This window comes from Hippocampus bargibanti, linkage group LG07, assembly GCF_051943395.1.
Source record: "Hippocampus bargibanti isolate YZ-2025 linkage group LG07, ASM5194339v1, whole genome shotgun sequence".
NCBI lineage: Eukaryota > Metazoa > Chordata > Actinopteri > Syngnathiformes > Syngnathidae > Hippocampus > Hippocampus bargibanti.
This window is the reverse complement of record NC_142740.1, coordinates 26,056,534-26,068,315: the sequence shown is the minus strand read 5'-3', so window position 1 is coordinate 26,068,315 and position 11,782 is coordinate 26,056,534. Positions and strand designations below refer to the sequence as shown.

The 11,782-nt window shown below is 39.5% G+C and overlaps 1 protein-coding gene across 5 annotated transcripts in view; it reads right to left on the bottom strand.

The window, feature by feature from the left end:
- The window catches only part of mmachc (metabolism of cobalamin associated C), a 57,521-nt gene extending 45,770 nt beyond the window's left edge, over positions 1 to 11,751 (bottom strand). For 4 of the 5 annotated variants that reach the window (XR_016115502.1, XR_016115503.1, XR_016115501.1 and 1 more), the window contains exons 1-5: positions 11,647 to 11,751; positions 11,299 to 11,496; positions 10,728 to 10,880; positions 9,425 to 9,601; positions 9,160 to 9,351 (exon numbers count right to left, since the gene is read on the bottom strand). Coding sequence is in view for 1 of the 5 variants with exons in the window: in XM_089000298.1 (XP_088856424.1) it covers positions 9,169 to 9,351; positions 9,425 to 9,601; positions 10,728 to 10,880; positions 11,299 to 11,496; positions 11,647 to 11,751 (816 nt within the window). In the remaining 4 variants the exon portion in view is untranslated. Of the gene's footprint in view, positions 1 to 8,396; positions 9,352 to 9,424; positions 9,602 to 10,727; positions 10,881 to 11,298; positions 11,497 to 11,646 lie in introns of those variants that run through there. The other variant, XM_089000298.1, reaches the window with a different exon arrangement.
- Between the last annotated feature and the right edge of the window lie 31 nt (positions 11,752 to 11,782).

The window sequence follows — 11,782 nt, the reverse complement described above, 5'->3', positions numbered from 1 at the left end:
TACTGTAGTTGAAAAACCTTTTTCATTCATGAAGGTGCGCCTTATAGTCCGGTGCGTGGTATATAATAGAAAAAGTTTGAAAATACACCATTCATTGGGGGTGCGCCTTATACTCTGGTGCGCCTTATACACCGGAAAATATAGTCCATTCAAGTACAAATAAAGTCCTCTAGATCCAGATAATTGTTTTGATAGAAATAGTCTATTCAAAACAAAAACAAAAAAAGCAACATATAGTGTACTTCAAGAAATCAATCTGGATCCTGATTAGTTGTAGATTTTGCGCAAGCACTTGACAAGCTAGCATGGTGGCAAAGAAGTAGAGCACACGACTGGCAGACTTGTGCAAGATCAAGAGCGCAGGGCAAAAAGAGAAGAAGCAAGATGAGTTGGCAGGAATCACAATCGGGCATTCAAAGCGGGGGCTGCAAGTTAAAAAGTCATTTGGGCGAAAATGGTTCAATGCAAAACGAATGAAGAGGAGGGATGGAAGAAAGGAGGGAAGGAAACTATGGCTTCCTGCTCTCCTCCACACAGGCTTCACTTGGCTATTGACATGCTACGTGTTAGATTGAGATTGTCAATATGTTACATTTTCTCAAAAATGGAGAACTTTTTTATTAAAAAAAAACACCCAAATATTTAGCATTGTTTGGAATAATTTTTCCTGATAGTATAAAATGCATCAATAAAAATATGACTTTTTCTTGAAAGTGCAGGTTTTCATTGCCATTCTCAAAATATACTTTGTTTTTACTTGAAAATTGACTTTTATTTTATTTATAGTCCGGTGCGTGGTATATAATGGAAAAAGTTTGAAAATACACCATTCATTGGGGGTGCGCCTTATACACCGGAAAATATAGTCCATTCAAGTACAATAAAAAATATAGTACATTCAAGTTCTCCTCTTTATTTATTTTTTTTTTAAATTTATTTCACAAAAAATAACATTCAGAACTAAACACAGCAAAAAATGTCTGACCCATCTTAAAACACATTTCCCCCTAAAATATATTTTTCTTGAAAATCTACACCTCTGTGCAAAATAAAGGATCTTTGAAAATGTAATTTTCCCCCCCCTTCAAATTGGTCCAAATCGTCCCTCTCTCACACGTCGTACATGCTCTCTTATGCTCTTGACAGCATGAAGAATGACTGTTGATAAAGATGAAGAATCATCCGTCATGCCTCCCTTCATGTAAAGCGATGCGCTCTAAAAAAAAAGACGCTAAGCTAACATGTCTCTACTTTTTTTTTTTTTTTTTTTATTCCACGTGGTTGATAACAGAGATAACTGGTGACTGGAGGCTAAATTGCTAATGGATTTAGCACGCGGGAAGCATTTGCATATGGCAATGAGTGGCTTTGTGGACGGCTACTCGTGGAAACTCACCGACGCACACGTCAACAGGGAGCACTTTTCTGTTGCCATATTTTTTTTTTAATTATTAATTTTTTTCATACAAGCTTGAAAGTGGACCAAACACTCAAAAACAGCCTGGATTGAAGCTGAGTTGCACAAGATCATATTAAAATGGTGTGATTTAAATTGTTGCCGTGGGAGTACATCGTGTTATGTCACATTCAAATGCTTTCCAGCTGCGGTCAGCTTCGATCTCTCCACTGGATTTAGATTTCTTTTATTTTCTCCTCCAAACATGTACGCGTGTAGGCGTAATGTTTTGTCAATACTTCAAGTTTAACCATGAACTAAGCATTTCCACGAGTGTGTGTGTGTGTGTGTGTGTGTGTGTGTATGTGTGCATGTCGTTAAGCACACTTACACATCTCTAGGAGCATGGCCTGGCCTAAAGTGATCCCTATTTGAAATGCTAATTTGCTTCCCTTCCCGCAGGTGCTTCAAGAGTGTGTGTTGAAGCTAAATGGCTCATCCGAGCGGGTCATCGTGATACTTAATGAATTCACGTGTTCTCACATTACGCCAAAGCAAACGGCACCTAATCTCGTTTTCATTATATCAGGGTGTCGGGGAAAAATGTATTATTAGCGTTCTTAAAATCTGGCTGCCACCAGCTTTGAAATAGAAATGTCAAGCTATTCGGTTTGATGTCTGGATTTCATTTAACTCATACATTGCCAGACAATGTGCAAAAAAATGTGTCCACTGCAGTGCCAGGGTTTTTGTTATTTTCAGTCAAATTTCAGGACACGTAGAATATTGAGTTTTAGGACTACATAAACATTCAATACAGCGTAAGAAACCTTGATCTCTCTTCTTTCATCAGAAAAAAAAGAAGTCATTCCTAAGTTTTATGGGTTTGGAGTTTTCTGAGCTTGAAATGGGAGTTGCTGTACAGACAGAGAGAGAGAGTGAGGCCGTTCTCCAAAAAAGGAAATGGCAGCTGACTTTTTTTTTTCCTCTATTCCCCGCCCCCAGTCTTCGGATAAAGCCATGTGATTGGTCAAGAACGCAGCAGTGAGGGGAGATGGTTTAAACATTAAAGAGACAGGCAGACGACAGAGAGAGAATGAGAAAATGGATAGAAAACAGTGAAATTTGGACTCGTTTTAACTTTGATAGTTCTAAAGCAGAGTGTAGACTGGAAGGTTAAAATATCCCATCAATCCGGCTCCACAAATAACCTGCACAAGCCATCTGTACACTTGATGCAAAAAGCTATCAACCCAGCCAAACAGAACACAATTGATGAGGAACTAGATAAAATCATCACAGAGAAAGCACCTACAAGGGATCATTCCTCAAGATGGTGAAAGAAGAAGGCTACGTTCTTCATCAAGTGTTTAATGCTGATGAAACCGGCCACTCCACAGTGCACAGTACAGTTTATTTCTTTAATTATAATACCAAAACACATTTATTATACATTAAATAAGGTACATGTTGTGTAGTTTTAAGGCTTAGAAAATTAGAAAGTGGAAAATTATGGGGGAATGGATTGGGAACGGATTATTCTCATTTTAATGGTTTCCTGTGAGGAATAATTTTTTGGGATACACACTTCACCTTACACACTCTGTCTGGGGACCAATTAAGTTCGTAAGCCAAGGTATCACTGTACAGTCAAACCTCGGTTTTCAAACTTGTCGGTTCTCGACCAATTCGGTTTTCAACCAAAACATTTCGGGTTTTTTTAAGCCCTAAAAATCGGTTCTCGAGCAAACAGAGTGCACCTGAATGCACCACTCGACTCCCCTCCGCTTCCTTATACGTCATTTCCTTGTGCCGCGTTTCATTGTGACCGTTGTGAGCAGGCATATTTGTATTGTTCAATCGCGTTTAAAAAAAAAAAAAGCTTACATTGATTATAATGGGAATTGTTTCGGTTTTTGAACAGGTTTCTGGAACGGATTATGGTGGAAAACCTTTGTTTGACTGTAATAAATAATGAAACCACTGAGACTTGTGTACTGTAAATGGTTACAGAACAAAAAGGTAAAAACGATGGCCAATACCAGCCATTTGGATAGTTATTTTGGTCGCTGTTTGAAAGGTCATAATTGACCGGTCGTTGAAACAATCGTACCCGATTTAATACCCGTCTATTATTTTCCTCAAATGTGAGCCATTTAATTTTTTTTCTGGATGACGCGCCAGCCAGCAAAGAAGGAAAACGGCGATGAGATGGATTATGCAAATGACAGCTAAAGTACACGTGTGGTGGAATGAGGGCGGCAAATGAGGGGGTGCGATCAACGATAAGAAGCCGATTTCATGAGCATTCTTTGATGGTGATGTAATACTTCATTCATGGCGATGAAATGAGCATTTGGTCGACAAGGGGGCCTCGTCCACGCTGGAGTTAGTTCAAACGTTTGTTGGGTGTTTTTGGTATGTCGTCTATGCAGTTCGCACAGTTGGACGCACAGATGGAGTAAAAATAAATAAATACAGAGGTGACATAAAAACAATGTGGGACAATATTATTGCGGTCTGTGGGTATATCCAAAGCCAATTTAGAAACTACCGTAATTTCCGCTCGCATATTATAAGCCTCACCCACGACATTTTTAGAGGAAAACCGATGTTGTACATACACAAGCCGCACCTATATATAAGTCGCATGTGCCCACAGTAAAACATGTAAATATCTTTCCAAAGAAAGACGGTATACAGAGAGAATTTTCAAAGTTTTAATGCCTGTGACGCTGCAGTAAAACGGTAGCAAGACAATAGCAACACTGTAGTGATGTGTCGTTCGCGAATGAGCCGGTTCTTAGATCCGGATCTTTGAAGTGAACAAAGAGAGCCGGCTCTTAACAATGAGCCGGAAATGGGAGTCGACTTTATCCCCCTGATTTTCAGCCATTTTCAATTATAGATGATTCATAAAATATACTCATGTGTACTCATGGAAATATCCCCATTGTTGGGCTATTAAAGGCTTCTGATTCTGAAAACACTTTCTCAAAGAATCATACCAGAATCATATATGACAAAAAAAGTAACCACAGGGAAAGTGAAAGTTAGTGGATGCTTTCTGTGCACATATAAATGAAGCCATATAAATAAAAATATTTGATATAGTGTATTTTTTTTTACACGAGTAATTCGTTTTTTTACATAATTGTACATGATTTTTGGTGGTTAATTAATTTAAGAAAAAAAAAAAAAAAAAAAAAACTGAGGAGCCATTTGGGACCCAAAAGAGCCGAATTTTTTAGTGAGCCGAGGCAAAAGAAACAGCTCTCTGAAAAGAGACGGAATTCACATCACTAGTATGTTCATGCTAATTTAATTTATGCACAAAACGAGAAGCTGCAGTCGTCTTTCACTTGATGCAAAAAGCTATCAACCCAGCTAAAGAGAACACAATTGATGAGGAACAAGGTAAAATTAGAAAGAAAGAAGAAGGCTACGTTCAGAATCAGAAAACCTTTATTCGCCCTCATCAAGTGTTTAATGCTGAGGAAACCGGCCACTCCATTCCATCAAGCCATCAACGACCATCACAAAGGTAAAAAAACGATTTTATCATACAGTACAGTTTATTTCTTTAATTATAATACCATAGCACATTTATTATATATAAAATAAGGTATATTTTGTGTAGTTTTAAGGTTTAGGAAATTAGAAAGTAGAAAAAATGTTTTGTGGGGATCTGGGAACGGATTATTCTCATTTTAATGGTTTCCTATGGGAAATTATTTTTTGGGATACACATTTTTCACCTTACACACGCTCCAGCAACACATCATTTGTCCTCATCCGACCACCCGGTGACCTCTTCACCTTCACAGGCTAACGATGGCGAGATTTGGGTGCCAGAGGCCGGCCTAATTACGCTAATCCAATGAGACTGATAAGAAGACGGAGAATTTGTTCGGTAAACAACAGCGAGTGCAGAGAGGAAATACGAGACAGCTCATTCTGTATGTCTACATGCTCTCAACTCAGAAAAAAAACAACTCAAAAACATTTTCATCTCCACAACAAGAAGCGTATTGAAAATGAAAGTATGCTAAATTCACGCGGTCGTCCCCCCTTCCTCAGTCCTCGTCCTCGTCACGCCGCTGGCCTTTGCCCGCGCTCCTCATGGATTGAGTGACTGAGGCCCGTGGGCGGCCGCCGCTTCGCTCAACTGCAACTCATCAAAGCGGCCACTCTGCTTGCTCTTACTCTGCCTCTGCTCGCTGTTCTTTTCACCCGCAAAAACCCGAATCTGAATCACGGCAGCTGCAGCGGTGCTTTTTCGCACCGTCGGTTTTTATTTATTTTGCTTTTTTTTGTAGCTTTAAATGCTGAAATATTTAATGTAATGTTACCCTTGAAAGGCCAACCGACACCTCCATACAAGTTTTGTCCATAATTTGTCAAATCACTTCAAATGACTTCTACTGAGCGTATTTTACAAAGATTTGCGCTGAATATTCAGGAAGTCTTGTTTTCCAGTTGACGACAATTCCTGACGTGACGTCACATTAGGAAAGCCCGTGACCGACAAAGTGACACACAATGCATTTTGGGCACTTTTTTTTCTTCTGAAAACACTGTTGATCGCGAAATTAGAAGGATTACATAAATTGATTCTCCAGCAATGCAAGACATGTTGGCGTGACGTCACGAACTAGGGGCGAGACTTTCTGAAAATGCCCAAATAGCAGCTCAATTTTTTTGCAGATTTTGGACACTTGGCAACCGACGTCACTTTTTTGTTTTTCAACTGACATCAGAAAAACGTTTTATAGCATCTAAAATACCCAAAACACGCAGTATATTTTTATTCAAATGCAAAACACCAATAAAAATGACTTAAAGTGTCCAAAATCCGCTAAAAATTGAGCTGCGAATTGGGCATTTTCAGAAAGTCCCGCCCCCATTTCGTGACGTCACGCCAAGACGTCTTGCATTGCTGGAGAATAAAAACAATGGCTTCAGATCGGATAATATGCTTTCTTGTTACACATCCAGTTATGAATATGATTCAAATAGTTCTGAAGAGGAAAGCAGACATGTTTGCGATTAGTTATTTATTCCGTGTCATTTTGAGGCAAACGGGCGGGGGGGGGGGGGGGAGATGCCTCACCCAAAAACATGCAAGAAAATGGCCACCGAGCTGTGAGGAACGAATCAGCCCGTTTCCACAGGCTGATAAATTCGTTCCATGGAGCTGGGACTCCCTCTGCTGGCGGCTTTTGGATGTAACACACGGATTAAAAAAAAAACAGTACAGCAAAATACATTGATTTGATGGAAAGATGCTACAACGCGTCTTTTGTACGGTCAGGAGGCGGTCCTTTTCTGACGTCACGTGAGGACTCATCACCAACTCAAAAACAAGACTTCCTGAATGTTCAGTGCGAGTCTTAAAAAAATATAGTACAGTACAAGTCATTTGAAGCCATTTTACAAATTATGGACACAACTTCTCCGGAGGCGTCGGTTGTCCTTTAAGTCATTTTTATTGGTGTTTTGCATTTGACAAAAAATATCATACTGCGTGTTTTGGGTATTTTAGATGCTATAAAACGTTTTTCTGATGTCAGTTAAGAAAAAAAAAGTGACATCGGTTGTCCTTTAAAGACTCATATCCAACACAAACAGAGCAAGTACAGAAAGGATATTGTATATTTTTTTACAATATCGAACTATTTTTCTTTTGTGAAAAATACTTGACAAAGAATGACAAAATGAATGTTTATTTATTTATTTAAAAATATGGACAAAATCCTACTTCAACGGACAGTTAGGACGGCGGGAAAAAAGTATTGGCACCGCCCTTACCCACTCTCGAGGACTTGCATACTGCAAGAATCGACCAAGGGCGCGAAAAACCCTACTAGACCCTCCGTACCCTGCACACCACCTTTTCCAGCTACTCCCCTTAGGCAGGCGGTACCGATCCATGCGCACCAAATCCAGCAGATATTTAAACAGCTTCTTCCCTCATGCCATTAACTCTATAAACAATACCATAAATATAGATGTATAGTGCCTCTTTGCAAATTTTTTTATAATGATACTAGTGCAGCATGTTCCACCGGAGACAAATTCCATGTGTGTTCTACATACTTGGCAAAAAAAGATTATTCTGATTATTTGGGGTGGTCTGGAATGGAGGAAAAGGCGATTTCAATTCAGTAAATTGATTTTAGAAATTAAAAATCACTAAACTATTATTTTAAAATAATTTACTGTAGTCCTAACAGAAAACATCTTGTTTAAAAAAACCTTTATGTTCAAGTTCTGTGTAAGTGTGCAATACATTACTGCACTCCCTTTTTCCCCGTTACATTTTTTCCCCCAGCATATCAGACTAAACTTAGAAGAACGTACGCAGAAAGCACATTGGCTAAAAGTGAAAAGGGTGGAGGTGGTAACACTGAGGGGGGTGCCATATCAGCAGGAGCATAATTAACTTTGCCAGAGTGCTGATTCAGTACACAGATAGTTGTAATGGCACGGGAGGGAGAACAGGCTCAGGTGAGAGCCTCATTTGAGATAAGGGAAATACAGTAAAAGTGCAAACGTGTAGTGGAATAAAGTCATAAAAAGATCAGCTATCCAGTATTACAAATTAGATGATAAGTAGCCTGAGAGTTGGTCAAGCCACTCAGACTCACACAAGAGCGTTACAATACTGACACCTGGTGGCGATAACACGTAAATATAGGATTCATTTTGTTTATGCATTCACGAAAAGAATATTATATACAGTAAAGTCTCGTTATATCGACATTCAAGGGACTCCGAAAAAACATCGATATAACCGGGACTATCGATATATCCGACCCTGTTTGCATGTAATTTTCTCCGTGCGTGCATAGAAATAGTATCGATATAACCGGGACTATCGATATATCCGATATCGATACTTTACTTTACTGTATATATATTATTATTATATCGCTAGTGTTTTTATTTTATATTATTTACAATAAATAGTGGTTAAGGACATGTTTTTTTCAATTGAAGATCTTTTTTTTCCAAGTAAGAGAAAATTAAAAATAAATCAATCACCACGCATTTTAATGTACATATTTATTTTGATGATATTAATTACCTTTTCATCCATAGCATGACAATGGCATCCACCAAAATGAATGTCAAGCTATGGATGGAAATTTTAACAAAATATGACCCGAAAACATCAATAAATGAAAGCGGCGCCAGCATTTCGAGAATGTTAAATATGTATAAATAAGAAGCTCACGCAAGCTTTTCCACTTGCAACCGAACACGACATTAACATGTATGTTTTAAGATGTGTAAAAAAGCTGGAGAAAACCCACTCATGCAGAGGCAGAACAAGGAAACGCCACATGGGACGCCATAGGCCAGTTTCAAACCCAGAAGTTCAGAACCCAAACGCAGATGCTGTAACCTACAAGTACACTATGCAGCTATTTTTCCGAGATATCGTTTCAAGCACTAGTGCGCGAATATATAATATTATTCCACGAAAAATATTATTCCACAACCTAGATAGCTAGTTAGCTAGAAAGCTAGCTAGAGAGCGAACTAGAAAGCTAGCTAGAGAGCGAACTAGGAAGCTAGGCAGAAAGCTAGCTAAAAAGCTAAAAAGGTAAAAAGCTAGATAGCTAGCTAGATAGCTAGCTAGTTAGATGACTCGCATTTCTTTTAAAAGGCCTCCAATGACAAGAAAATGTTTTTGTTCATGTGTGTCTGTCTTAGCCTTAATGGGGGAAAAAAAAACTAAAATAGAAATACAGCACCTTTCCATTTCAGCCGTGTCCATTCACCTCAGCGTGTTCCCCCGGGCAAGGTGAGGACATGTCGTCTGATTGAGGCAGGAGCCCCCAACTCCTGAGCAGAACATGTCGCTGGGCAGGTGGAGTGGAGAAATAGTCTCTTTGTTTCTGGGAGTAAGTCTGCGAAGGAGTGATGATGTTCCTGTAGATCCCGTCCTACGGTGTAAAACGATGTGATGATGGAAATGTGAAGATGTTAATGTGGAATTTTCATTTAGCTCCATGGTACCTGCCACCGCAAGTTGAAATCCTCCAGTAAATGAATCCTGGCCTCCCTGGAAGGCACGCAGTCCAGAGGATCAGGCTGGACTGCCTCAGGGTTCATTTGGACGTCTTGGAAAACCAACAGAGCCCGAATGGCGAACCAGCCTCCCAGTTTGGGATGCACGCAAACACCGAACATCTTCTGTCAGGGAAAAAAACGGAGTGCGAAAAGTCTAAGCAAAGCTTTGGCTGGGAAAAAAATATTTGTAGGACAGCACGACTTTAACAAAATAATCTTATTACATATACAGTGATACCTCGGTTTACGAACCCCTTGGCTTACGAATGTTTCGGTTTACGAAATGAAAATTTTACCTTGGCATACGAGCTTTACTTTGGCATCCCAACTTTTTTCGTACAAGGAGCTGCCTCAATGTGTGATGTGTCTTTCGCGAACGAGCCCGTTCTTCTAACAACAAAATGGCAGCCGACTGTTTTTGTCCTCTATTCCCCGCCCACCCAGTCTTCGGTTAAAGCCACGTGATTGGCCAAGAACGCAGCAGTGAGGGGAGGTTGTTTAAACATTAAAGAGACAGGCAGACAACAGTGAGAGAGTTTCAACTTTGATAGTTTAAGGTAGAGTGTAGACTGCAAGGTTAAAATATCCCATCAATCAGGCTCCACAAACAACCCACACAAGCCATCTGTACACTTGATGCAAAAAAGCTATCAACCCAGCTAAACAGAAGACAATTGATAAGGAACTAGATAAAATTATCACAGAGAAAGCACCTACAAGGGATCATTCCTCAAGATGGTGAAAGAAGAAGGTTACGTTCCTCATCAAGTGTTTAATGCTGAAGAAAGCGTCCACTACATTCCATCAAGCCATCAACGACCATCACAAAGGTAAATAAAACGACTTTATTATACAGTACAGTTTATTTCTTTAATTATAATACCATAGCACATTTATTGTACATAAAATAAGGTATATTATGTGTAGTTTTAGAAATTAGAAAGTAGAAAATTATGTTTTATGGGGAGCTGGGAACGGATTATTCTCATTTTAATGGTTTCCTATGGGAAATTAATTTTTGTGATACACACTTTTCGCGTTACACACTCCATCTGGAAACCAATTAAGTTCGTAAACTAAGGTATCACGGTACTTCTACTGGAGGTGTTAACCGACAAAACACTTTCTTGAAGTCTTTTAAGCATTCACTACGCTAACGTTACAAATTGTTACAAAATAAATGTAACCAAAACATGAGTTACATAAAAAAAATACTCAGAATTAAAATATAAAGAGTGATTAAGATTACTTTGTCAGCCCATGGTTGGTCGCTGACGTCAGACTGCTGGTAGTAGAACGCCGCTCCTGATACGTGTGCGGCAGTCTGTGCTAAGAACTTGGGCTTCCTGCTGGGCAGCAGCTCGTAGTCGTACCTTACGTCAACCTTCTGTCCAGGAAAGCTCTGCGGACGACATGAGACAAAAATATTCTCTACAATTAATCCACAACAATCCATTAACTCATTTATGTGATTGTATTTATCTATTTTGGCAGTATTTGTATTTTTGGGGAGGCATGTAGCGGAGACACCTTTTGGATCACTTTATACTATATTTTTTACTCTTCTCAGAAAGTTTCTAGCTAGGCTTGTTGCATATATGGTTTCCGCTGCCACATACATAATTTTATTTGAACTATTTTCATGTAGTGTTTCCATTATTATCGCACGCATCTTTGACTCTCCGAAAAATGTAGAAAGCCAGCTGGAGCATTTACACCAGCCTGTTGTAAATAATTTCAAGGTATCTGGGGACATACAAACGAAGACACTGAGAGATCGTCAAGATTTCATATATATCCAGGATATAAATATCACAAACCTGAGAGAGAGCGGAGGTGACACAGTATTTGACACACTGATCAATGGGGTCAGAGAGTCCTTGGCAACCTCTCTCCTTCATGAAGGGAAGGAAGGCTTCCTCGAACATGGAGGGAGTGCTGAGAAGCAACACAGCCAAGCTGTCATCCGTGTAGGGTAAGTGCAGCTTGGCGGGCAACACAGAATTGTACCAACCCACCTGAAAATAAGTAGCAGAGAAGCTGTCAGGGGATGCAACAGCAGGTGCATCTGCTAGTTGCTGCAATTAATGCGACATTTTGACGTTTGCGGTGATATGTAATGTTAGAAAAGTCTAAAAAAAATATGTTGTCAGTTGGAGCACAAATACCTTCAAAGTGTACACTTCAAATCCGAGTTTTCCAAGACTGTCTTCGAGTAACTTTTTTACAGTTTCCACGTTAACGTGTGAGGCCGCCATGTTTTGTGACGTCATCACCACAGGGCATTTTGGGATATTGTGTTCT